Source organism: Triturus cristatus, chromosome 10, assembly GCF_964204655.1.
Source record: "Triturus cristatus chromosome 10, aTriCri1.1, whole genome shotgun sequence".
Taxonomy (NCBI): domain Eukaryota; kingdom Metazoa; phylum Chordata; class Amphibia; order Caudata; family Salamandridae; genus Triturus; species Triturus cristatus.
Genome location: NC_140593.1, coordinates 1,089,420,204 through 1,089,447,555, shown reverse-complemented (window position 1 = coordinate 1,089,447,555; position 27,352 = coordinate 1,089,420,204). Strand labels below are relative to the sequence as shown.

Below are 27,352 nucleotides of genomic sequence, written 5' to 3'. Positions count from 1 at the left end.
AGTAATGTACCTACAGTTTTCTTCCAGTTCAAGTTGATGGTAGCCTTTGTTCAAATCATGCCAGGAGAAGAAATCGGTGCCATTTATCTGTGTGATCATGTCCGCAATGTGTGGACCTGGATGTCTTTCTTGATTGCTTTGTTGGTCTGTCGCATATCAATACAAATGTGCACTGAACCTACACTGTCCTTTATTGGCACCACCACAATAGGAGAAACCCAAAGTGTCGGATCAGTAGAGCGCTCAATTAGGTCATGTTTTAACAGTGTTTCTAGGTCTTTCTCAACGGTTTCCTGCAAGTGAAAAGCAATTTGATGGTGTCGCTGTGCAACAGGGCAAATATCTTTATTAATGTGAAACTGCACCTTCATTATATTTAAGTTTCCCAATTCCATCAAACAATGTCGGGAATTGACTATTTCAGAATGAGCATTCAAGTTGTACTTAACAGAGAATAGTCCCATGTCAGCAACAGTATTGAAACTTAAAAAGCATTTATTCGACATAGTTCCTTGGAGGGCATGAACTGGCGCTTACACTGGCGTTTTATTGTGCCGCATGGTCGCCACAAAGGATCCATTGCTCTGCAAGTGTGTAGAAGCTGCCCAGGTGTACACCTTTGTTTTCTACAGTGACAGTGTGAAACGTGGTATTGGAGATAGTTCTTTGTACTTTTCTGCCTGCATGATGTTTATTGATGCACCACTGTCTATAATACAAGTTGTAGGGCAACCATTCATCTGGAGAATGATTTTAGGACAATGTCCAAATTAATGTAGCTGCTTCATGGGCGATTTTCTTTAGGCTTGTGTTTTCCTTTACATGTGGCCAATCCTACAATGACGTCTGTGATGGACATTAATATTGCACATCCATCTTCCTCACTGTCACTCGATGTGGACGTCAATGAACCTTGGAAGAAGAATTTGATAACTATCGCCTTTGGCTCATTTCCACTTGCCTTAGTCGATGTTGCTGTAAGGCCTAGTGGGAGTGGCTAGACTACTTCTGGAACTTTCTGGCATCTCTGTGACACACTTAGTTTTTCTTTCACTTTACAAAGAGTTACAAAAAGGTTTTCTTTCCCGCAGCCTTTGCATATCTGTCCAATGGTGGGACCTTTACCTTCATGTGTAAAAGAGAATTCACAGAGGTAACACAATTTCTTTTACTTAGGAGACATCACTTTGTGGGCCTCTGATCTGTGTTTCAGCTTCCTTTTCATGCTCAACGGCGATTCATTTAGGGTTGTTCCAGCTTCCATATCAGCAGCTTGTCAAGAAGCACGTTCCTCTGCGCTTGCAGCCATGAGCACTTTCTCCAAACTAAGCGTTTCTCACTGAATGCATAGTCGGAATGAATCGGAGAGGCAACCATCGATATCTTTGGCGCATGGCTTCTTCATCATTGAATTAATTGAACTTGCAGAGCTTTATAAGCGTATGAAGTCTCTCAACAAACTCCTCCATCGTCTCACCAAGTTGCTGTCTTGCTAGCTGAAAGTGTAACTTCCATATTAGACATGCGGCATGGGATTGAACATGGCCTCCAACGTATTCTTTATTTGCTGTATGAGACTTCATCAGCTTATGATATCTTCTTTATCACTTTTTTTACTCCATCACCTGCACGCATTTGATGATCTTTTTGTCACCTGCTTCTTCTATAGCATCTTACCTTGGAATAGATACCCAAGCAATATCTCCCCAGAGGTGGGTCTGCGAACAGATTGGACCAAGAAGTCCTGCAGGACCGAATGTGCAAAATGGCCATCACATCGAACATGACTAGTATTTGGCGAACATAGGTAGTGATGACAGATGTCCAGGACAAGGACTCCAAAAGCTAACAGTGGTCGCAGTCTTGGCCCTGGTGCAGTTAGCACGCATACCCGGAGGACTATCCATCAGGAGATGGTCAGTTTCTGTAATGCCTTCCCTTTCTTAGCTCCAACATAACCTACAAAAGAGTTGGTCGTCCACCCGGACCTCTTTTGTTCCATCAATGTAGAACAACAATGTTCTTTTTGGGGCCATATGTTGGGAGGGAGTCTGGTGTGACTTTAGCACATTTATCGTGAACCACAGGGAATGCAGGAGGTCTGGCGTGGTCTAGAAGAGAAAGACGACTGCCTGGAGTAGGCTTGCCTTCAACAGCCAATCATCGAGGTAGGGAAAGACTGGAACCCCTGACCTTCGCAGATGTGCTGCAACCACTGCCATCACCTTGGTGAACACTCAAGGGATGCTTGTAAGGCCAAAAAGGAGGACAGCAAACTGACGGTGCCCGTGGCCCACTATGAACCACGGTAACTTGTGTGGGTAGGTAGGACACGGATGTGGACATACGAGTCCTGCAAGTCCAACAGTCTCCACAGCAGATTGGACTTGAGCTTCTCCTTTTTCAGGAGAAAGTTAAGAAGGCGCAGGGCAAAGGCCTCCATCCTTTTTTTGCACTAGAGAGTAGTGGGAATAGCAGCAACCACAACCTACTTCTGATAATGGCACCCTCTTGATGGCAACCTTGGCAAGCGCATCAAACACAATTTAGTATGGACAATGAGTGGCTTCAATTTAATTTAGAAAAGCTCCTACCTTCCAATTAAAGTGTAAGCTTTGATTTTTTCTATTTGTTTGTGAATTAAATGAAATATTTAATCATTTGTTTAATTGTTTGATGAATGTTTCTATATATTTTGTGTATGGTTTTCCGGTTCAAATAATCAAAAATGCTTAGGACAGGGTCCCGTGCACCAGTAAAAACTCAGTGAGGGTCCCCGGATTGCCATAATGATCAAGTGGGGGTCCTAAGGTTTTAGTAATAGCTAAATGGGGGTCCACTGAAGTTAAAAAGTTAAGAACCACTGGTATAGGGAATACTGGTAACCATAAGGGTCATCTGACCACTTCCAATCGTCACACTCTCCAAGGCCTGTCAAACGAGAAAAGCACTGGCTCTGGACTCAGGAAGCATGGGTAGGGCTGCTGTTAGAATCGGCGTCTGGTGATGTTGATTCAGCTCGTATTACAGTCCGGTATAATGATGGGGCCTGGCCCGCTGCAGTGTTGACAGCGACGGCACTAGAGCTGGCACCAGGGAAGGTCTCGGTCTCACAGGAGGCACCGCTCAAGATCCAGCATTGGATCCAAGGACCGACTGTCGCCGAGGGCGACCTTACTGGTGGCGAACCAATGGGGGTCCCTCCCGTACCCATTCGCTAAAAGGCGCTCCTTTGGCCAAAGGGGTCGGTGGGCTCAATTATGAGGTGCATAGCCTCCTAAAGCTCCTTGAGTTGAGCGGGGGCTGTTCCTGGATGTTCTTCGTGGCATGGAGCCAACACTGGCACAGCTCCACCACAAAGCGTGGAGTGCCAGCGCTCCCACACCAGGTCCAAGGATATGGTCCGGTGCTCAGAAGTCGAAGACCGCTTTGACTTCACAGACTTCTTCTTCTTTTTTGACTTCTCCAATGATTGAGATGACAACGATCTGAAGCAGCTCCGTGATCCCAGGATCTTCTCTGTGACCGGGATTGAGAATGTCGCGGAGTCGACAGGCGAGGAGGAGCTTGAGAGACCATTCCCCCAGCACCTTCGGGTTCATGGCACAGCAATCCTTGCATGTCTTGGAATCATGGTCGCACTCCATACACCAAATGCAAACTTTTTTGTCTTGGGAGACATCCCTAGCACAACAGGAGATGGAATCTCAAAAAAGCGCTTGACAAAAGTCGATAAAAAGTCAGATAAAAAAAACTGGGGTAGCTCTCTCTGGATCTGCGCTAACTAGTGCAGAAAGAAAAGAACGGACGTCAATGCGCCGGGGTGGTGGCTAAATGGGCACCGCGCACATAATTTTCAGCGTGGACATCGTAGTGGAGCCGAGCAACGTCAAATACAAGCTCAAAGGGGTGCTCGACTGTATGGAATCTGTGGCTAGATGCCTCTATTAGATTTGCAGACTAATATGTCAAATGTACTTATGGATTTTCATTGTATATTGATGCACAGGAGGTGCAATTTGCTTCTTGCAAGGGAAGTAGCAAAGAAATAGAACCATATCGCACAGAAAGTGTGTATAAGTTGTGCTGTTTACAAAACACCTGTATATTATTCTTTGTACAATGTATATATTTTGAAAGGTTTTCACTCTGCTGATTTCCAGGTGATCTTGGTTGAGTCATTGTGCTGCCCAGGGCCAGGGTCGATGAATTTGGGCCGATTCAATTTCGGCTGATGAAACCTATGCTAAGGTAGGGCTCTGCTTTAGGAGTCTGAGTATATTCCTGCAATTTAAAATGCCTTTCTTACCCCGTGAATGATATTTTGGATGAAGCAGGGTAATGCTTGTAGGCTCCTTGGGGCAAGTTCTTTGGGCATCGCTCCCTGGATACTCAGAGTAATTTATGGCCGGTCCTCTTGACGATTGATTGCAAAAACAGGATCATTGTCTTTCGGACCCACGTAATGCCTTCCCGCTCCTATTACCCTTCTCTGACGCAATAGGTTTTGAGGTGCGATACTGACCATGGATATTTGAGTGGACGCTGTCCCTAGAATACTGTTAGTGGTTGCCAATAATGGACCACTATTCCTGCTCCTGTTGGCGATTTAATTATCTTGAGGGTTTGATTGGGTGGAATCCTGACAGACCTGGGACGTGTCGCCGAGATTGAGCACTGTTTCAATATTGCTGATTGTCCTTACTAGGCAGGGTGTCTACCGTGCTTGATTGAATGCGGGGGTGAGGTGGAACTTATGCTTTGTTTTTTAATAGGGTGTAATCCAAGCGTTACCCCCCATACTGTACACACTTTTCATCTTCTTGGCCTTCTGTGCTGGTGGATATTACTCTGCTCTCACCTCCTTTGACTTTGTTAATGTGCCTTACTTGTTGTGTGTTACCGTCCTGGTCTGCTTTTGGGGGGAGGTGTCTTGGATGAATGGTGCAAATCTAGCAAAGTTGTTGGGAAGTTTTGCCCTTGAGTCCCATTACGGTCATCATTGATGTTAAGGTTTTGTACTGCAGTTGATTTGTTCACAGGAGGAGTATCTAGGGGGATTTCCCTATTGGCACCTTCATTTCTTCTGTTGGGTTGAGTAAGCGAAACGTGGTATGTCTGCCAAGTTGGTTTAGACAGGTTTTTGTTTTTGAGTTTTCCTTTTTAAGCTACTTTTTGGTCTTGTGCTCTTTCCGGTTGAGCCAGTGAATTCATGATCCTCTTTTTTTTGTTAATAGATGTTGCAAGGGGGCAGGTATATCTCCCCTCGGTACAGTAGTAGCTCCTTTTTTATCTGGCGTAGTCCCTGTCACCTTGCCTTTGCTTGCTGGGCTACTGTTCCCTGTGTGGGGCTCTTCCTGGGCCATTTCTTGACTGATGACATGAGCTGAATGCATGTCTTTGTGGGACAGTTGGTAGTCACCTCTCGACGTTAGGCCACTGTGTGTTTGTTTTATTTGTGGCTTTCAGGTCCTCTAGAACTTCCTCAAAGACTTAGGGGAAGGAGCTGAAGTTTCTCTAAAATTGTGGAACAAGTACATTTTGGGGTCAGATTCATTGCGCTGTCTTGAGCTCTTTTAATCAGGTTGTTTAGATCAACTATTTTCTGGTCTATCCCAGACACATAAGTTGCGACTGCATTCAAGACGTCGATTTAAATATCCATTTTAAGTGAAAATGTTAATGCGTGGACCATTGTTTGGATGGTTCTCAGCAGATAGGACAAGATGCCATTGCTCAGTTGGTCCGCAGGATCACCGACTGCTGAAAAATGCAGACTCTCTTGTGTGGCTCAGTTATCCTCTTGACCCTCTGTATCTTTAGTCTAGCCCAGTAATTAGTCGCAATTTGTGGTATGTGAGCACTACTGTAGAGTTGCAATTTCCTCTAATGTGTCAGTCCCTTCAGATTGACACTAATGCCAATCGTCTCGGGTCTGTAGGATACTAAGAGGGCATCCCATTTGTCCTGTGAAGTCTGAGTAAACAAGTCCTGGTTCAACTTCTGGGCTAGAACCCAGTTGTTTGATTTTCTCATGGTTTGGACGGATGACAGTGTTTCTTTCGCTCCCTGATCTTAGATTTCCAGGACTTGTCTCATCCTTGATCTTATCACGGGAAAAATTAGAAGACCGGTCAAGGGAACTGTGCCTTGTGTTAAGTCCTGGCCCTAGGTTTAATTGCTGTTGGTCGGGCTCGTAAGGACATAAATCTAGGTTCCTGCTGTAGATTTGTGGGCACGAGCTTCTGGTGTCCAAGTGGGTGCCCGGGGCTACCACTCTGAACTGATATGATCCCTCTTTATGGCTTGTTCTTTAATGTTGAAATATAGGCTGGTCTTTCATCGTGGGCTTTCAATTGAGGTTGGATCTTGTTTAACGGGGGAATTTTTTTTGCCTGCATGGTGGCTTGAGTGTACCATTGCAAGGATGTTGAGGTGGTTTTTGTTTTCGGTTGAGGCTGAAACTGGGGCGAAGACTAGATCTCGGTTGGAGCCAGTTGCTTGTTTAATGGCTGGTTTGTTAAAAAGGGGCTTAATTGGCCATTTTGTTGCTTGTCGGTGTGAGTGGAGCAGGGAACCCCGTGGTATGAGAGGTGGTTGAGAAGATGGCACCAGCTGCACACTTTAATACTTTAAATGTTTCTGTAATCCTCTACTGATCCCTTAAGGGGGCTGTGTCAACACTCATGAGAGGTGTTGTACTTTTTCCATCAATTTCCTCCCTGTTGCGGTGTCCTCTTTTGCTTTCCTGACCTCATAATGGAACAGTTCCTTTTAGCCCGTCAAATAACCCTTTTCCCTTTTAAAACGGCCTCTGCTTCTGTTGAGCCGTACTGTCCAATATGTACTTGCAGCCTGACTTGCGTAGTTCTTCAGATTGGTTGGCAAAGTTGGTTGACTGGGTAGTAAGGCTGGTCGGTTGTGGGGCTGCTTTGTGTTAGTGGTGTAGCTGGGCAGCTAAAGGCTTCCCCCAGTCGGCAGGGGTTGGGGTGCTTTGAGGCGGATTGAGTGGAAAGATTAAGTGGGGGCAGGTTGTCAAGGCAGGTTGTCAAGATGGTTTTGTGAAGTGTTGCGCTATGGTGGCGTGGTGGTGTAGAGGTGCAGCAGATATAGCGCGGTGGTAGGCACAACCCTCCCCCAGAATGCACAAGCCGATCTGCACAGACGGAAGGAGCCTGCAACCCCTGCCTCTAGTCCTTCTCCGCTTACTGCAGCGCTACCCCAGCCACCACCGCTGAGGGCAATGTGGGGGGCAACAGGCGTCCGATGTTGTCCAGCGGAGGAAGCGGGCAGAAGAAGGAAGGGGGTGCAGTTAACCACCCCCCAAGGTAGCCTCCCTCCCAGGACTGCACAACACTCAGCGCACAGCGCCGCTCACCTTTCTCCTTGCCTCCCAGTCGCTTGCTCACTTTCCTGCCTTGCTTTCCCACCTCGGGGCGGCCTCAGGGCGTAGCACAATGCTCCACTCTGCGCTCTTCCACTTCCTAGAGACTCCTGAGATCTTCAGCCACTGCTCGCCACTCGCTTCCTGCCTTGAAGGCCGCAAGGCATAACACGATGATCCACTCACCGCTCTGCACTCTTCCTCTCCTAGAGGCGCCCGGGCGCTCTGACCGCTGCTCGTCACAAGCCGTTCTCTAGCCTTACTCTAGAAGAATGTTTTGTCCTAAGAATTTTACTGATACACCACAGGAGGATCCCAACCGAAGAGCAACTCAATAAAACTTCTACCTCGAAGAAGCTGTATGCTGTACTAAACAGAGCCTATTTATGGTGCTAACTAGGCCACTTCTTGAATAACCTATTCTAAAAGGAAAAGGAACCCTCCCATACGGGGAGGTGACTGGTTTGTGCTGCTTCATCTGGTCCAGGCTTGCCCCACACATATCATCCTATGCACAAATTAAAAGAAATCCTACATTAACCAACAGTCGCCCAATTCTTTAGCCTCCATATCAAATTTCTCTCACAGGGATCCTTTTTGGATGTCTCAAAACAAAAAAGTACACTGATCTGTCAGCCCAAAAGAAAGAGAAAAGGAGATCCTGTCCAGTATCACCTGCCGCAACTGCTGCCTAGTACAGATGAATTCTAATGTGACAAAGTTAGTTTCTATGTTCCACATGAATAGAGAACCAACTACTTTTCATGAGGTGTGACCCTGGGACAGTATGTGGAAGGTGAAGGTGGTGGTCTAAACGCACAAGTTACTACTTGTGTAACGATATATATCTGTAAGAGACATTAGTTAGTGATAGATTCCTTACCTTAGAATATCCCCAGGCGTCAGATTGGATCTGGAAAGTTTTGCTAGCAGTAACACTGCACGTCAGTAGGTGGCGTCCTGCGGCTCCGCGTCCGTTGCTGGCGTCGTAAGCGCAGAGATGACGTCACAGAAGACTACTTAGGCACCACCCATGCGCGCGGACGTCATTTCTGTACAAGACTTTCCGTGCCAGGAACGCAGAGCCATGGAAGAAACTGACCACTGGTGCCAAGAAACTAGGGCCCTGAAAGGAATGACCTTAACCCTAGAAATCAGGTCGCAGAACGGGGAGGATGGATGGGGCGGTAAGGAATCTATCACTATCTAATGTCTCTTACAGATATATCGTTACACAAGTAGTAACTTGTGCATCTGAAAGAGACACGTTAATGAAAGATTCCTTACCTTAGAATAGATACCCCAGCAATACCAACCCCGGTGGAAGGTCTGCGAACAAATTACACCAGAAAGTCACTGTGCAGCGAGGCCCATGTAGCTGCCTGACAAATGTCCTGCAAGGGAACGCCGCGTCCCAAGGCAGCAGTGGCTGCAGTTGCCCTGGTAGAATGGGCATGCAGCCCCACAGGAGGCTCCTTCTAAGTCAAGGAGTAACAGGCTTTGATAACACCAGCATGTCCGGATGAACAGAAAGGAAAGGAGGTTTGGAAGAAAGAGCCTGAAGCTCACTCACTCTTCTGGCAGAGGTGATAGCTACCAGGAAAGCCATCTTAAGAGTAAGAAGGACGCAAAGGACAGGTATGAAGGGGCTCGAAGGGAGCGAACATCAGATAGGTCAAAACAAGATTCAAGTCCCATTGAGGCATTATGCACAGGAGGAAACGTGTGCGTAATGCCTTTCAGGAAACGGTTAACAACCGGGGACTTAAAGAGAGAAGGCTGATCTGGGAGCCTCAGAAAGGCAGAGATCGCCGAAAGATAACCTTTGATAGTGCCCAGAGCAGAGCCCTGCTGGGCCAAGGAGAGGAGGAACAGAAGGACCTCAGAAAGAGGGGCAGAAAGGGGATCCACAGACTTTGCTGCGCACCATGCCACAAACTTGTTCCACCGGCAGGCGTATACTGTCTTAGTGGAGGGACACCTGGCTGCCAGAATGACATCACAGACTTCGGGAGGAAGATCGAAAGCCGTCAACTGTCGCCGCTCAATCTCCACACATGGAGGTGGAGGCTGAACAGGTTCGGGTGGAGGACCGTTCCCTGCTGCTGCTGCGACAGAAGAGGCAGTCGGATCGGGATACCAGTATCTTTGTGCCCAATCCGGAGCCACAAGTATGACTTGGGCCCGGTCGCGACGAATCTTCTTCAGCACTCTGGGCAGAAGTGGTATAGGCGGAAAGGCGTACAATAGACCACAACTCCACTCTCGACGAAAAGCGTCGCCGAGCAAATGCCGCCTTGGAAATTCCATTCCGCGTTCTCTTCGGTGGCGAATAGATCTAACCAAGACTCTCCCCACTGCTGAAAGAGGCCTTGCACCACGTCCGAGTGCAGACGCCATTCGTGATCCATCAAGCACCGGCTGCTGACTTCGTCCTCCCTGGTGTTCAGAGAACCTGCCAGGTGTTGTACCAGCAACGTAATGCCTTGACGTTCCAGCCATGTCCAGAGGCGCAGAGCCTCCTGACATAGGCTCCACGACCACACCCCGCCCTGTTTGTTGCAATACCACATGGTGGTGGTGTTGTCCTTGAACACCTGCGCTACACTTCCCCGGACAGAGGGAAGGAATGCTTTCAGTGCAAGCCGGATCGCCCGAAGCTCAAAAGGTTGATATGGAGCCAGGACTCCGCCGGAGATCAGAGTCCTCTGTTCTCCGCCTCTCCCAAGTGGCCTCCCTATCCCAGGAGGGACTCATCCATCACCACTGTGTGCTCTGGTTGGGGAAGGGAGAGGGATCTGCCATTGACCCAATAGCGATTCGTGAGCCACCACTGCAATTGTCATGCAGTGCCCTCCGAGATCTGGACATGATCGGACAGGTTGCCCTGATGCTGCACTCACTGGAACTTCAGGTCCCACTGCAGAGCCCGCATATGCCATCTGGCATGGTGCACTAGCAGGATGCAGGAGGCCAGACTGAATATCCTGGACTCGCTGCTCGGGAGGAAAACCCAGAAACAGCATCAAATCCAGAACAGCTCCGATGAAAGGGAGCTTCTGAGAGGGGCTCAGGTGCGACTTCGGCACGTTGATGGAGAACCCCAGCAAATGCAGGAGATCGGCCGTAGTCTGAAGGTGGTTGACGACTGCCTGGGGCGAGCCCACCTTCAACAACCAGTCGTTGAGGTAAGGGAAGACTGAAACCCCTGACCTGCGCAGATGAGCTGCGACCACCGCCATCACCTTCGTGAGCACCCGAGGGGCGCTGGTAAGGCCGAAGGGGAGCACGGCAAACTGAAAATGCTCTTGGCCTACCGTGAACTGCAGGTAACGCCGGTGGGCCGGCAGGACGGGGTTTGTGAAAATATGCGTCCTGCAAGTCCAACGCTACCATCCAGTCTCCAGGGTCGAGGGCAGCCAGGACCTGAGCCAGAGTCAGCATTCTGAACTTCTCCTTCCGGAGGAAGCAATTGACGTTCCGGAGGTCCAAGATGGGACGCAGGCCCCCTTTGTCCTTTTTGGGGACCAGAAAGTAGTGGGAATAACAACCACTCCCTACTTCCGGCCCAGGAACGCACTCGATGGCCCCCTTGGCCAAGAGGGCGGTGACTTCCTGCTGGAGAAGTACCAAGTGATCGCCCGACATGCGGTGGCACCGAGGTGGCATGGCTGGAGGGGAGGACTGAAAGGGAAGAGAGTAACCTCTGCGGATGATCTGCAACACCCACTTGTCCGATGTGATATCGCGCCAGTGGGGGAGGTGGTGGCGGATCCTGCCACCCACCGGCGTGGGGTGCTCCACAAAGCTCGGATTAGGAAGGTTTGGAGGTAGAAGCAGCGGGGGCGGAGGTGGACTGACTCCCCACGCTGATTACCAGACCTGCCCCTGCGGAAGCCGCGGCCGTGCTGGTTCTGCACAGGCTTGCTGAAGGAACGTGCCAGGGCGCCTCTGCCTTGGCCACGAAAGGAACGAAACCCAGGAGTGGCCGGGCTTTTTGCGGAAAGACCCAAGGACTTGGCCGTGGCCCGCGAGTCCTTAAAACACTCCAGTGCAATGTCAGCCTTCTCGCCAAACAGGCGAGTGCCATCAAAGGGCATGTCCATGAACGAGCTCTGGACATCAGGCGAGAACCCGGTGGATCTCAGCCAGGCGTGGCGACGAAGTGCCACAGTCGTAGAAATCGCCCTGTCCAGTGAGTCAGCGGTGTCCAAACCAGACCGAATGGCTAACTTAGCCGCATCCTTACCCTCAGCAACTGCTTGGGACAGCACAGCATGGACCTCCTCAGGACACTGAGGCAACACCTGAGCAACCGTATCCCACACCGTGTGGGAATAGCGGCCCGATAAGCAGGCGGTGTTCACCGACCGCAGTCCCAAGCTGGCTGAAGAGAACAACCGCTTTCCGAACTGTTCCAGCTTCTTAGAGTCCTTATACGGCAGAGCCGTGGGAAAGGCATTCTGCGACGTCGAGGCTTGGATGACCAGGCTCTCAGGCGTAGGAGGAGTGGTCAGAAACGAGGGTCACCAGGCGCCGGGCAGTAACGCCTGGCGACATTCTTATCCACAGGGGCCACTGTGGCCGGCCTCGACCAAGTGCCCAACAAGACGTCAGTGTGGGCGTCGTTAAAGGGAAGCAGGGGCTCCAATGAAGTGGACGCCGTCTGGAGCACCTCAGTGAGGAGATTAGTCTTGAGGGCCACCGTAAGATCTAGGTTGAGGACCTCAGCTGCCCGACGGAGCACCATCGTGTAGGAGGCGCCCTCCTCCATGGTAGGCGGGGGCGAGGCAAACCCCGAGTCAGAAGAGACATCGAGGTCGCCGGCGTCCTCCAAGTCGTCCACCCAGTCCTGCGCGGAGTCACACGGACCCCTCCCAGTCATCCTCCACCTCTGTTGCATGGGGAACAGACCGCGGAGAAATGGTCCTGGAACCGGGGCAAGGGCAGGACAAACGGCACCCACTGCGGCACCGGAGGCGGAGCCGAGGGTGGCGCTGGGGCCGGAGCCAGCAGCGCTGGACTTCGTGGCGCCAGAGCTAATGGCGCAGGATCCTGTGGCGCCGAAGCTGGATCCGTCGGAGGCGCCGATGGCCCAACAGGATCTGGTCACGGGACCTTCGGGCTGAAGGCGCGCCGGCGGGAGCCCGAGCCCTAAAAAGGCGGTCCATGGTGGCAAGAAATTCTTGCACCTGTTCGGGAGTCGCCGACGGACCCGGGTAAGGCGGGTTAGCCGCGGGAGTCCCAGGATCCAAAGGAGCTGCAGGGCCAGAACCACTGTCCCCCTTGTCCGTATCCGAGGACCAACAGGGGGTCGTCGGAGAGCGAACACGCTTCTTCGACTTCTTTTTAGGTCGCTTACCGGAATCCGAGGGCAAAGACTTGGAGCCAGAGGAGCGACGACTGCGGCCCCGCGAGCGTTCCCGGGAATGGTCCCTGGACCTGGAACGGCGTTGGGGCGAGTGCCGGACCTCCCGCAGCTTCCGGCGCCGCTCCCTCAAGGCCTTCGGGGCCATGGCCCGACAGTACCAGCAGGACCGGGAGTCGTGGTCGGTCTCCAGGCAGTAGAGGCAAACATCGTGGGGGTCCGCCACAGACATTGCGAGGGCAGGCCCCACAAGACTTAAATCCAGGCATCCCTACATGCACCAAGGATAAAAAAGGGAGACAAAAGTCTCTAAAGGGTAGTCAAAAAGTGAATATGGTACGTGCTCTAACCGGATCTGCGCTTGCTGGTGCAGAAAAAGAAAGAACTGACGTCCGCGCGCATGGGTGGCGCCTAAGTAGTCTCAGTGACGTCATCTCGGCGCTTACAACGCCAGCGACGGACGTGGAGCCGCAGGACGCCACCTACTGACGCGCAGGGGTACTGCTAGCAAAACTTTCCGGATCCAGTCTGACGCCTGGGTTTATTCTACGGTAAGGAATCTATCACTAACGTGTCTCTTTAAGATAAGTTAAACACTGATCACCTTAGGAATGATCCACAAAAGCAGTCCTTTCAAGAAAGACTGTACCCCAGAATTGGTCAGATAGCCTTGATCACTGTGCCATAGGACTAAAGTTACTCCCGACTGACGAGGAACAAATCTGCCAAAAACAGCCTTCGGTTGCATATGTTCCCGTTGAGAGAGAGCCTGGCCTGGCAAATAGGGCTGAGCTGTTTCTATTGGAGTAGGATCAAGCCTGATTTGTATAGGGCTGATTCCTGTCGGCGGAGGCATGGTGGCCAAAAGCACGATGGACAGGAATGATGCCCAAAGTAATTACCAGTGGCCGAGATCAATTCAAGCATTATAGTCATCATTTGTTGTGTACCGCAGTTCAACACTTGATGCCAAACGCAGCTGACTCGTGATGCAACAGAGTTAGTTTGCATTTCCCACATGGTTGGAGCACCACTAACATCTATAGAGGTGCGAGCTTGAGGACAGTAAGTAGAAGTATTATTCTGGGGTATTAGGACCTTCTCAGCATGCCTGTGACCAAAGGTGGGGGCTTCAGACCAGTTGAACAGTGATGACCTCAGGAATAATACGTAAAGGCAGACCTTTCAAGATGTGATGAGCACTTCAACATGTCATGTGTATTTGTAAAGTGCAGAGAACACGAGGGAACCTCTTTACGATACCCATTGAGCTGCACAGCCTATTAGAATGAATCCAAGGGATCGAACTCATCATCAACTCTGTTTTTCTTCAACTATTTTGTCCAATATTTATTCCATTTTTCCTTTTGTAATTACTTCAATCCATTATACCCATTCATTTTTCCTTGCTGGTCAAAAAAACGCAGGAGAATGACTGTTTCCACGTATCACATTTTAATTAAAATCACCCAATGCATTTCGGGAATAAATCCCTTCCTCAGGGGTTTCTGCGATACAAAAAGAATTAATTAAAATCAATTACATGAATAGTGTTGAAATACAATGTATCACGACCGTATAATGCAAAAACATTGTTTCTTTGGCTCTAGAATTTAATTCCAACGGTATTGGCACTGGTCAATAACTTCACATAACTACAAACCTATTAACAATGATGTTGATTTGTCCCTCGGTTGTCATACCTCCCTTGAGCCTAGTTGTGCTCTCAGCTTTAGTAATCCTCCAACGTGCAATGACCATCACGCATGCTGTTACCCTAGTCGCTCACCTTCTCTGCCCGCTAAAAGCCTGATAAGATCTTAGAACAAAACCTTCGCTGCGCGCTTACCGTGACACGTACTGGTAGAAACTTAAAATCTAGGAGCTTTGACTACATCTCCTGTTTCATGCGGTTGCGTTGGCTGTATCTACGGTGCCCAAGCGCTGTTGCTTTTTAATGATTTTAATTAAAATGTGATACGTGGAAACAGTCATTCTCCTGCGTTTTTTTGACCAGCAAGGAAAAATGAATGGGTATAATGGATTGAAGTAATTACAAAAGGAAAAATGGAATAAATATTGGACAAAATAGTTGAAGAAAAACAGAGTTGATGATGAGTTCGATCCCTTGGATTCATTCTAATAGGCTGTGCAGCTCAATGGGTATCGTAAAGAGGTTCCCTCGTGTTCTCTATAAATTTGCAGCGCAATTGGGCAGAGCGCGAAGTGAGCGAGCACGCCGACAAAGTTAAAACAGTGGAGTACATTTCGACATGAATTAACGCCGTGAAGGAATTGAGTACAACGGTGTGCATTTCAACACCCCGTCTGTGTATTTGTAAAGTGCACCATCACCGGCAGGAATATGCTTGTGCTGAGCAGGTGTGGGAACCTAGCCCTGCCTATGGTATGTTCAATTTAAAAGCCAAGGTTTTAGCTTCTTGCGTAATTTAAGAACCAAAAGGAGGCTTTGCTGTGGGGTGGTTGGTCGTTCCATGCTTTAGGAGCAATGTAAGAGAATGCCCGTCCTCCCTGTCTGGTTCTATGTATGCGTGGGATATGTGCGACTAGGAGTCCTGCAGAGCGGAGGCCAGTGAGTGGCTGGTGGAATCGCAACTGTCAAAGGACTCCCTTCCCCTCTCAGTGGTATTCTGAACTAACTCCTCACAGGTCAATGTTTCAGATCTTGGAATCTCAGACAATGGGTTTAATTGGCAAAGTTCTGGTTTTGGCATGAATATGCAATTTTCTTTCTTCTTAAGGCAAATTATGCACTTTAGTTCTATGCTGTTCTTAACAATAGTTCTTACAATGATGACCGAGCCTCTGGGGCCTTCTGTCTGTCTTACACACACACCCCTTATCTTCTCCACAGCCTTATGGTATTCGAGAACGTGACACATCAAACATCAGACTATCGCTTGAATGGAGACAACATAATGATGCACTGGCAAAACTGTACAATGCCATGCTTTCATAAGCTCATCTCAAAGCAGATCAGCACTATATAAAAAAAAGTAAAAGAAATATTTTCCAGGATAACTAAGATCTAAAAGTTTCATGACATCAATAATAGGTACACAACAATAACTCATTTGTATGTATGTCTGAAACTGCAACCAAGAACTTCAGTTTAAGGATGCTGGTGGAGGATCAGGAACTCACTTTTGATGAGACCGTTAAGATTAAAAAATAACTAGGATTCTAACTGGAGGAGAAAGATGCCTCCTGGAACTATAAATCATAGAGAACTCAATCTAAAGTGTCTGGCTTACAATATGACAAAATTTCGTCAACAGCTACAGCAGAAAAGAGACTGTAGCTTGGATTCCTTCGGTTTTTCACTAGTATGAGAGAAATAGTCTATTTACGATTTATAAAGGGAGTAGTTCTTTAACTTCTCCTAGGTTCTTTACCACCCCAATTAGTGAAAGCCCTTTTACGGTTTATTCAGATGCTTTCATTCTCTAATTTAAGTTCTACAATTTACCAACCTCTGGAAAGATGGAAGGCGGCATATTATTTTCTGGGATTTCAAGTTATAAGCTACAGATCAACGCATCTGTCAGGTGGTAGCTGCAGGAGAAAACAAGCATTTGCAATGCAATAGGTCTTGCATTTGCGAGAGTTTCAGCTACTGGCATTGTAAATGACAATGCATTTATTTATCTGTTTTGATAATTAACACAAATATAAGGCAGTCATTTACAATGCCTTTAGCTCAAACTCTTGTGAATGCAAGACATATTTGATATCAAATTAAGCAGCCACCATTGTCCCAGGCTGCTTGGAAAGTAAAAGTGCAAGTGGCGTGCTGAATGTTGCAGGAAAGCATGTTGTGCGTGCAGTAGGAGAAACTCATTTAAGAAAATAGTGCTTACAGGCTAAATAAGACATACCGTGTAACAACAGAAATAAAACGGTCAGAACTCATGGGAGGTTACAAATGAAGACAAGGCGATATTAAGGAGGGACTAATACGCCTATTAACGAATCAGAAGCCAGCATTTACTAAGGACAATGACACTAGCCAATGAAAAATATGGGCGGAGCTTCAAGGCCATACTCTAATACAGCATGCCTCACAGCATGCCTCACAGAGCAGCACAGGCGTATCCCAGGCTCGACCTAAAAAGAAAGAACAACTTCTATGATGAAACAAAAAAAAAAAATTACTTAAGAAAATGACAAATTTATTTAAAAACCATTTAAAGCAAGTTCTGTTATGTAAAATATTTTCTTCAATACCTTCACTGTGACTGTAATTTAAACTAAAAAACAAAAGTGTGGACGGAGGAGCTAGATATCTCCATCGATCTCCTATGCCCTCTCACTAGTGACACATAGCTCGACTTTTCATAAAAGTGTTGAAAATGTGACGTTTCAATCAATGTTAAGGAACTTGCTAATTTTTAACAAACTTTTAAGGGGATAAAGTAGAGTTGAAAGCAGTTACATTTCACTCCTTGTGCTTTATTATTGAAATTAGAATACACAGGATTAGAAGATTGCGATTCAAAAACAAATTGCTAGGGAATAGCCAGGTTAACCTGGGGATATTGACAAGCATGTTCAAGTTTGGGATGGCAGCCATACCAGTACCAATGATAAGAAACCGCAGAACTAGGTCTTGACTCAACAAGTTGTCATACTCTGAATAAAACACAACAGGATTTCCTTGGAGGATATTTTACTAAGACTTATGCAAATGACGTTCACTTAATTAGCAGCAAATAGAACCTAGCACAGAGGAAAAAACCCTGCCTGTCACCACCACTTTTCTCTACTTTGCTATCATGACTGGCATTTAAGCCTCCATCTGTATGTAGAATTTCACCCACATATTCATCAGTTTTCCAGAAACGCTAACACAAAAGAGATGAGTGGTAAAGAATGACCAAAGTACAGGAAACAGTCTGCACCAGGGAAATGCTTCTAAAAATCCTGGGTAGCAGTCGCAAGGGCAAATTCATAATTAGCTGGTTCATCACAATCTGTGTGAAAAAGGAAAATGTGCCATGCGGTAAAGAAAAAGACTGATATGAGAACAAGTGTGGGGTTTGCCACCTACGTGACATCACAAACTAGCACTGCAGCTCAAAATATATGGTTTCAAGTAAATAGGAAAAAGGAGCGAACTAGGATTAAGGCATGCAGGCAATAAAAGCAGAGACTATTGCACTGTGCATGCATGAATCAAGTGATGATGCTCTAAAGCTCAGATAACAGTTACCTTTAGTGTAAGTAAAGAAAAATTATTACATCAGTTGAAAATGTAAAGGAACCAGATGTATTATCACCCATGAATATATTTTAGTAGACTTTAGCGAATAATATAAATTGCTACAGTCGGTGAGTAGCAAATCAAGCTCAGAATTGGCTGCACAGGATTCAAGCAATCATACCAGCCAGCAAAGCAGTGCAATTTGAAAACAACACATTATACTGAACCGATTTTCCCATCTGACAGCCAACAGACAACTTGCAGAGGGGACGTGGAAGCATTGACAAAAATAGGTTTGAGAGGTGTTATGAGATCCCAAGACAGTCTAAGAGTAACGTGGATGAGTTTATGTCTCCCTGCACACTGCTCATCTGAGCGCACAGTGGGTTAATGGGTACTGGCAGAAGAACAGAATTAGTATCCCAATAATGCTTGGCTACTTGCCTCGGGACCCCCGCTGTCGCACTCGGGAATTCTTATGGTGCATCTTCCCCCAGGATTTGCAGTCTCCCCCAGCTAGCCCTTCTGTGGGGGGACTTCCTACAGGGATGGTCCGTGACGGTAGTGTGGGACTGGGGCAGTTGCGGGCTGATGTGGGATAGAAAAAGAATAAATGAAAGAAAAAATTATAACAGAAGTGAAAAAAAAAAGTTTCAACAGTATTTTTTACATTGACTTTTTCTGTTACAACTGCTAACTTCTAGGGGGAAAAGCATGCTTTAAACAAAACGACCAGTTTTTAACTATTGCAAAGATGAAAGTCTGCCTTATACGCTTAATAATTAGGTCAATGTTCACAGCAAACACAAACAAATGACGGTATGCTCTGGCGAGAAATTGCTTTTGTGAAACCACTACATATCTGCAATCATGACTGCTTCCGGAACAACTTGCTTTGAGTTACTTGGATTTAAAACTAAAACAAAAATTTGTTATAGCAATACAAAAGATATCAACACAAACAAGGACTTGGCTGTTGGTAGGCCAAAGTTCTCCTATTAGCAACAAATGGGGGAAGGAACCTGCTTTCCAAAGCCAGTATGTACTTGTAGTTTGCTTCAAACATCAACCTTGGACTGACTAGGAGTGGCCGAATGATCAAACATAACTTTATCCTACCCCTTTATCCTTTCTCTGAAATCCTCAACCATTGAGAAGACTCCCCTGCAACAATGAGTATAAGAGGCAGAAGTGGCAGCCAAAATTGAACAGATTATTAAACCTTCTATCTATACAGTGTTCATAGATAATAAATAAAAAAATAATGCATTAAGAGTGTAGTGCTCAAGAATCCATGCAATCTAAGTTACACAACTACCCTGCAGGTGAACAATGGCCATATGCCTTAAGACAATAAATGAAAACATTTTCTTCAGTCGTACATGAGGACGGAACTTGAAACCGCATTGGAGAGGGTATCAGTCTTGCAAATGCAGTGATAGAGGCCAAATTGCAATTAAATTACATTTGGGTTATCTTGATGCCACTTTACAGTGATGAAAGTTTTAAACACTCTGAAACAAACACAGCTCGCAGCTCCCAGACATGTCTCCCGGAAGTAATGCAACAAAAAAAAGCTTTCTTCCAGAAGATCAGATTAAGGACACAGGACCCTAAAACACTCAAGACTTATGATGAAGAGAGGAACGAATAGGGTTCAAATCTCATCTGGTCTTGAACCCCTGGGCTGTGGGAAAAACGTATAGGACACCCATCAGAAGCCAGGTGAAGGACTGTTTAGAGGACAGATCTTATCTTGTAAGTTGCTGTTGCAAGCATCAAAGGCATGACCAAGGACCCAGTGCTTGAAAAAAGACAATGTCTACAGAATAGGTGAGGGGATTAATAGCTTTACACAGAGTTCAGCTACGAAAAAACATGTCCACGTATTTCCACATTAGTATGTGGTAATATCTCAGGCAGCCTGTAACATTTTTGGATTACTTGACAAATGATCTAGAAAGGTAAAAGGTCCACTCCTCTTTTCGAGTGCGCTCTAGGTAACCAAATGTAAAGAAGGAAAATTCATCCACCATCTATTATGAGGAGATCATACTTCTGGGGAAGACAAAGTTCTTTCCACTGGTGGAAGAGCGCAAGTTCTGAGAACAAGCAATGGTGTGGTTAAGCTGTAGTTACGCAGGTAAAATGAGAGCACCCTGTAGTGTATCAATATCTGAAGGACTCTCTGAATTAGATGTGTTCGAGGGAAGGCAGAGAAAAACAACCGTAATCAGTCTCTTAGGAATGTAAGCCCTTTCCACAGATTTCATGCCCGTCACATATGAAATAATAAGTGCCTGCATTCATTGTTTAGGTGGAGGTTTAAAGCGGTCTGTAAATAAGTTGGCCGCACAGGTGACAAAATCCCTCAAAACTGGAGCAGAGTGCAGCTTAAAAGAGTTTGCACTTGTGATGTCCCCTCCCTTTCCGGTTCCAACTGGTGGAGTTACAGAACCAGTTGAGGCTCGTAGTCGGACAATAGGTTCCAATGCATCTGTTGGTTAAAGCTTTATGGAACACATCTGCTCCCGGACATGGAGTGCTACTACCAGACTTCCAAACATGATCACAGCGTAATCGAGGAGTGCTCTGTACTTGATGGCCAGAGACTCAGACTTAAGGTTTCTTCCATGTCTTCCTATAGTTTCAGGATCTTAGGTTGTATGAAAGAACATGGTAAGGGGCCCAGGTGTCTTCCCTGTGAGGCAGAGAAGACAGACTCTAGAGAAAATAAAATACTTAAAGTACTTCCTCAGGAAAATCTAATTGCCCACTCGCTATGGCGAGTCAAATTTTATCAGGTCAAGCAATTTTTAGCACCTACTGGTCCGTTCTGGCAAGTGAACTTAGGCTGGAAAGTAACAGTTGTTCTGTTCATTCAGAAAGCAAATGAGGAATAAAGATGCCTTTAAGTCTCGTTTTTATCTTGACACATGTGCTGTCTGTCCAAGGACAGACATCAAATGTCAGCTTGTCTTTTTAATAATTGCTGCTTATCTTATCCTGGAAAATGAAGTTTACTTTTCTATCTACACTTAGCGTTTTTTGACAAATGAGCTGTCTGAGGCTGTAAGAGGTCAGTTTTATTTCTAACACAACATTTAAATAGTACAAAAAGTTGAAAAATATATGAGGAATTGGGAAAGCACTTTTTTTGTAATTCCGAAGTGTGATGCAAACAAAGATTTAAATAGGAGCAAAACAAATCAGAACTTTTTACTTGGTGGTATGCAAACGACAAATATTTGCAGAGACTGGATTTCCAAACATTATTCTTTGTACATTATATATTTTTATCAGTAAAACAGCATGTCAAAAGGACATTTTGTACCCATTTCAAAGGAAAATGTGCTGATTACAAATGACAGTATACTACCACTTCATGTTTTAATATTTATTAAGAGTGAAAGTTTTTAAATATGATTTGAGGCACATTCCTGCCCCCACCCTAATAACAATGCTGTTAATTAACTAAGAGGCAAGTCAGGTGTCATGTGTATCCTATATGTGGCTAAATTCGTATTATATATGAAGCAAAGGTTTAGTCTACTAAGCCAAACAAAAGAGGTTTTTGTACACCAGGCATGCTAAACTTGCATATTTGAAGGTGCTCTCATATGCGATAATGAAGAAAATGGAGGCTCAGTGAATTAAAATATTTGCCCAGGATCACATATTTTGAAACCAGTTTATGGGTCAAGAGCATTACAATTAGGTAAAGTACATTATTTAAGTCACTAGATATGCAGGTCTAGTAACATTTTTGTGATTTTTCAAGGCCTGGATACCCTACCTATTCAGTGCTTCAATCAGTATAGGAGATAGGGAGATGGTGAGAAGTCCTAACCATATCTACCAAGCTTTGTTTCCTGGTGGGAGGCATCTTCAATGAAGGGTCAACTGCGGTGCCCTCTGGGTCAGGGGCCTCTATTGGTGTTACTGCCACTGGACAACCAATATTAGGATCCTTTGTAACTTTTAACATTTGCATAAAAGCAGTCAGAAAGGAATTTGAGATGTAGGCCTGACAGCATGTATGCCTGATCTTCCTAATAGAACATCGGATCTTGCTTAAGGCCAATTGTTCATGATGTGGCATTCACAAGCGGGTGAATGGTGCTCAAAGATAAATTAGCGATGGAATTCTTTGACTCGGGCGCTACTATGAGAATCTGCAACAACCTAATTCTGTCCCTTTATGTTTTGTTGCCAAAGCTGAGGAATTAATATATTCAGTGATTTCTACAATGGCTCCAAAGACGCACACAAAGAGTGATCAGGTGGGTTCAACAACATTTATGTCTGGGGTAAACTCAGGCTTCCCAGGAATTGGCGAGTTACGAGGAAGACCGGCAGATTTACATGACGTCATTGCTTGAGATTTCTTTCAGGGATGGCTATAGCTTCCAAGACAGGTGACTTTTCTTCTTAATTCTTACTGATAGCTCGGAGACATCAAATTTTCAACCATTGTTAACATTGACGTGCAGAGAAGGCCCCACATTGTAGGACTAGAAAGAATGGTGCCCTCTAGAATCTGGGGTCGACTATCTGGTGCAATCATTGGACTTCTCAGAGGGTACAGCAGAGCTGGATGCTCCCCTCTGCTGATCTTACGATTTTAAAAGAATAGAGGGGCACTGTTTGATGCAACATACTCAGAGAGGCAGGTTGGCTGTACCTCACACTGGAACAGGCTTTAACTAATCTGCCTAGTGGGCGAGTGAGTGAGACTGTGATAATGAGACCCTGGGGGCTTGTGGCAGGAGCCCTGGTGGCACCTTGAAACCCTGCTTGCTGGTTTAGTCATAAGCTGTTGGGGCTGTTCTTCCAGGTCAAAGTGGAGGGCGCGGGTCATCTGTGGCAGAGCAGCAAGAGTGGAGGGGCATTACGATGCGAGGACATGCGAACAGCGAGAGACAGGGACAGTTGGAGGACACCAAAGAGGACCTCGGCAGCGGGAGGAGCAGAGAGAAAGCAGTCCTAGGGAAGAGGGCGTCAGGCGATGAGGGAGAGGAAGGACGAGTGAAGACCAGGAGCTGGGACAGCAAACGGGAAGGCGTGCCGGACAAAAGCTGTCAGGGTGAACGGCAGAGGTCCTGGGAGCAGGATGTTCATAGAGCACAAGGGATATCGCTACTGGCACAAACCCCGACTGTGCCACCCTAAAAAGGAATCCCCTGCCTGTACATAGTAGGGTGTAAGCTACCATTTGAGCCCATCACTTCCTACCCCATCTCATTTGCACTTTAGATGCGGTGACATGGTGAAGGGCTAATTTTCTACTTCGGGACGAAGACACTAACGCCTGTGGCTTTCTTTTCCTGAGGGCATCCTGGCTCCAGAGGATAGTGGACTGATATCTCTACTGCTACGTCAGTGAGGGAACTGAGAGTAGAAGTAAGCCAGGAAGACCGAAAGAGAAGCTAAAAGACTTGTGAGGGCCATTGTCAAGGCCTCTTAGGTCATTAAGACTGTAATAAAAAAAACATCACATCAAACCCTCTAGCCTACCGTCTTGTCCTGTGACAGGGACCATGGCGGAACGAGTAATCTCTACTGTATATTGGAGTGACTGGCTGGTTACACTATACTCTACCAGGGGTAGAACACAACATAATGGTGTAAAAGAGTTTCAAGTACTGGAATATTGCTACTCCTGAGGGTCTTCAATTCCATTGTGGTACAAACCTCTTCAATTGAGCTGTATAGACAGGACACATCTATTTAAAACACAGTATGCCAGACATATTTACTTTGATAATCATATGGTAAAAACAACCAGAATTTATGCGTAGATTATGTTTAGTGTGTTAAAGCTTGTAGATGGGTATTCTATTACAGGGATTCTTACAGATTACTGAGTAGGCTAGGGTATAGTGCTCCACCCGACGACTCCTTAGGGGTTAAAATTTGCAATGTGATAATCCTTATTTGGTCCTTTTGGGAGGGGTTGAATATTGTTTTACCAACTACAATTTTGGATGCATTCATATGATTGATGTATGTATGATTGGTAAGAGCCAGTCTACACACAATACAGTAGGCCTACTTTGGTTAAGGTGACAAGTAAATGATAAAGGCTACTGGTCTCACCGATTCATCGAAAAGAACAAGTTACACCTTATCTGGTACACACTATTGAGACACAGATTATTTAGCTTAGAATTATCCCCAGGCGTCAGACTGGATCTGGATCTTTTTGTGAGCAGTACCCCTGTGCGCTGGAAGTGGCATACGCAGTGCCTAGTTAAAAGCTACCCCAGCGAACTGAGGTCAGTTTCTTTCCACGCCAGGAGCGTGGTTTGTGGAACTGGAGCCCTGAAAGGGGAATAGCACTGTTACTATAAATCCATTCGCAGATCTGGGAAGATGGGTGGATTGGCAGGATTCTGCGCACAGAGTCTCTACCAGATAAGGCGTTACCTCTGATAGATCTAGATTCCTTACCTTAGAATAGATACCCAAGCAGTACCTCCCTGGAGGAGTTTCTGTGAACATGATTTAGACCAGAAAGTTCTGCATGACTGAACAGGCAAAGTGCCCGTTCCGACGGACCAGACTGTCCAGGCATTAGTGCTTGGTGAACGTGTGCCCATGCTGCTGCCTGGAAGATGTCCAGGAGCGGAACTCTGCATGCCAACGCAGTGGTCACAGCCTTTGCTTTAGTGGCATGAGCATGTATATCCTCTGGTGGTGCTCCTTTGCCAATACGTAGCAGATCCTAATGCAGAGTACAATCCATCGGGAGATGGTTTATTTCTGCACGCCCTTCCAATTCTTGGCTCTGACATATACCACTAACAGTCGATTGTCCATCAGGAATGGTTTTGTGCTGTCAAGGTAGAACATCGCTGCTCTTTTTTGGGTCCAGCTGGTGGAGTTTCTCCTCTTTCTTAGAGGGATGAGACAGAGTGTAAAAGGTAGCCAAAGCAATAGAAGGATGCGTGAGTTCAAACAACCAGTTTGTCTGGGAAGAAACAGACGTAAAGAGGCTGAGATGACAGCACCTGCAGTTCACTGACCCTCTGGGCAAATGTTACTGCCACCAGAAAAGCCATCTTGATGAAGAGGAGTCTAAAAGAGCAGGTATGAAACAGTTCAAAGGGAGCTCACATTAGAAAGGTAAGAAGCAAATAAAGGTCCCATTGAGGTACAAGCATAACTAAGTGAGTTGGGGAAACGTGTTGCAGACCTTTAAGGTACGTATTTACAAAAGGGAACTTGAAGAGAGAAGGCTGATCTGGCAACCATAGGAAGGCAGAAAGGGCAGATAAATAAACCTTCAAAGTGCCCCATGCAGAGCCCTGCTGGGGCAGGGTAAGGATAAACAAAAGAACTCGGGAAAGCAGTGCAGATAAAGTGTCAATCTGTTTCGCTGTACACCATGCCACAAACCTGCCCACCAGCCGGCATATACCATCTTTGTGCAGTGACGCTAAGCTGCCAAAAAAACATTACAAACTTCAGGCAGAAGGTTGAAAGCTGCATCTGTCACCACTCAAACTTAATGTATGAAGGGGGAGTGTTGACCGGTTCTGATGGAGAACCCCCCACTGCTGATGCGACAGAAGATCCTACCGAAGGGGCAGCCTGATCGGAGGACGGAAGGACATGCTCAACTGCTCTTGATACCAGACCCTCAGAGCCCAATCTGGAGCTGCAAGGATGACTTTGGCCCGGTCATTCCAGATCTTGAGAACTCTGGGCAGAAGTGGTATGGGTGTCAAGGCGTACAGGAGGCTGAAGTCCACTCAAGAGGAGACGTCTCTGAGTGAGAGCTGCCTTAGAAACTCCAGCATGTAGAACTGATGACACTGCATGTTCTCGGCAGTGGCAAACAGATCTATCCAAGGTCTCCCCCTACTGCTGAGAGAGACCTTGCACCACCTCAAGTAGGAGACTCCGTTCGTGAGCCGCCAGGCATCTTTGGCAAAGATCATGCACTCTGACGTTCAGAAAGCCTGCCAGGTGTTGAACCACCAGGAAAATGCCTTGACGTTCCAGCCATGTCTAGAGGGGCAGGGCCTCTGAGCAGAGGGTCTACAACCCCACCCTGCCCTGTTTGTTGCAGTACCAAATGGCAGTGGTGTTGTCCGTGAACACTTGCACTAGCCTTCCCTTGATGGAGGGTAGAAAAGCTTTCAATGGCAAGTAGACCGCACGGAGCTCCAATAGGTTGATGTGTAGTCCAGATTCTGGCAGAGACCAGAGTCCTCTGATCTCCACCACTTTCAGATGGCCCCCATTACAGTAGTGATGCATCTGTCACTATCATCAGATCTGGTTAGGGAAGGGGGAGGATTCTGCCGCTGACCCAATTGCGGTCCGTCAGCCACCACTTCAGAACTTTTGCAGGGCCCTCCGAGATCTGGACTATACTGGAGAGAATCCCTGGATGCTGCACCCACTGGCACTTCAGGTCCCACTGCAGATCCCGCACATGCCATTGGAAATGCGTCACAAGCAGGATGCAGCAGGGCTTAAGGCCCAGCAGCCTCAGAGTCAGTCTCACCAAAACACAGGATAGAGGCTCAAATATCAGTATTATAGCCTGAATATTCTGGACCCACTGCTCAGGAGGGTAAGCCTGAAACTGCACTGTGTCCAGAACAGCTCTGATTAAAGGGAGTGTGACAAGGAATCAGGTGTGACTTGGGCATGCTTTCAGTGAACCCCAGTGAGTGCAGGAGGTCTGCCGTATTCTGGAGGGGGAGAGGACCACCTGGGGAGAGCTAGTCTTCAACAGCCAGTTGTTACGATAGGGGAAGACTGGCACCTCTGAACTCCACAGATAAGCTGCAACCCAAGGGGCTCTCGTAATGCCAAAGGGGAGCAGGGTAAACTGAAAGTGTTCATGGACTACCATGAACCACAGGTAACATCTGTAGACAGGCAGGACGGGAATGTGGAAGTATGCAAGTCCTACGCTACCAGACAGTCTACGGGGTCCAGGGCAGACAAGACTTGAGCAAGTGTGAGCATTTTGAATTTCTCCTTTTTCAGGAAGAAATTGAGTGGGCAGAGGTCTAGGATAGGACAAAGATCTCTGTCCTTTTTGGGTACCAGAAAGAAGTGGGAATAACAACAAGAACCTACTTCTGATGCCAGCACCCTCTTTATGGCTCCCTTGGCCAAGAGTGTTGCAACTTACTGGAGTAGTAAAGAGATGTGGTCCTCCATTAGCCTGTCATAAATGTGCAGAATGGGTGGAGCGTTAGTCACAAAGGGGAAGGAGTTGCCTCCTTAGACAATCTTGAGAATCCAGCAGGCGAATGTTATCGAACAGTTATACAGGTGATGGCATACCCTACCTCCCACTGGATGCCCATGATGGTCGGAGGGCAAAGTAAAGAGGTTTGGAGGCTGTAAC

At 46.8% G+C, this 27,352-nt stretch overlaps 1 protein-coding gene across 1 annotated transcript in view; it reads right to left on the bottom strand.

Annotated features, from left to right (window-relative positions):
* Positions 1-27,352, bottom strand: part of PDPK1 (3-phosphoinositide dependent protein kinase 1) — a 227,115-nt gene that overhangs the window by 88,625 nt on the left and 111,138 nt on the right. Inside the window, exon 7 of the mRNA XM_085629270.1 lies at positions 18,421-18,564. Within this exon, the coding sequence (XP_085485396.1) occupies positions 18,421-18,564 (144 nt within the window). The remainder of the gene's footprint in view (positions 1-18,420; positions 18,565-27,352) is intronic.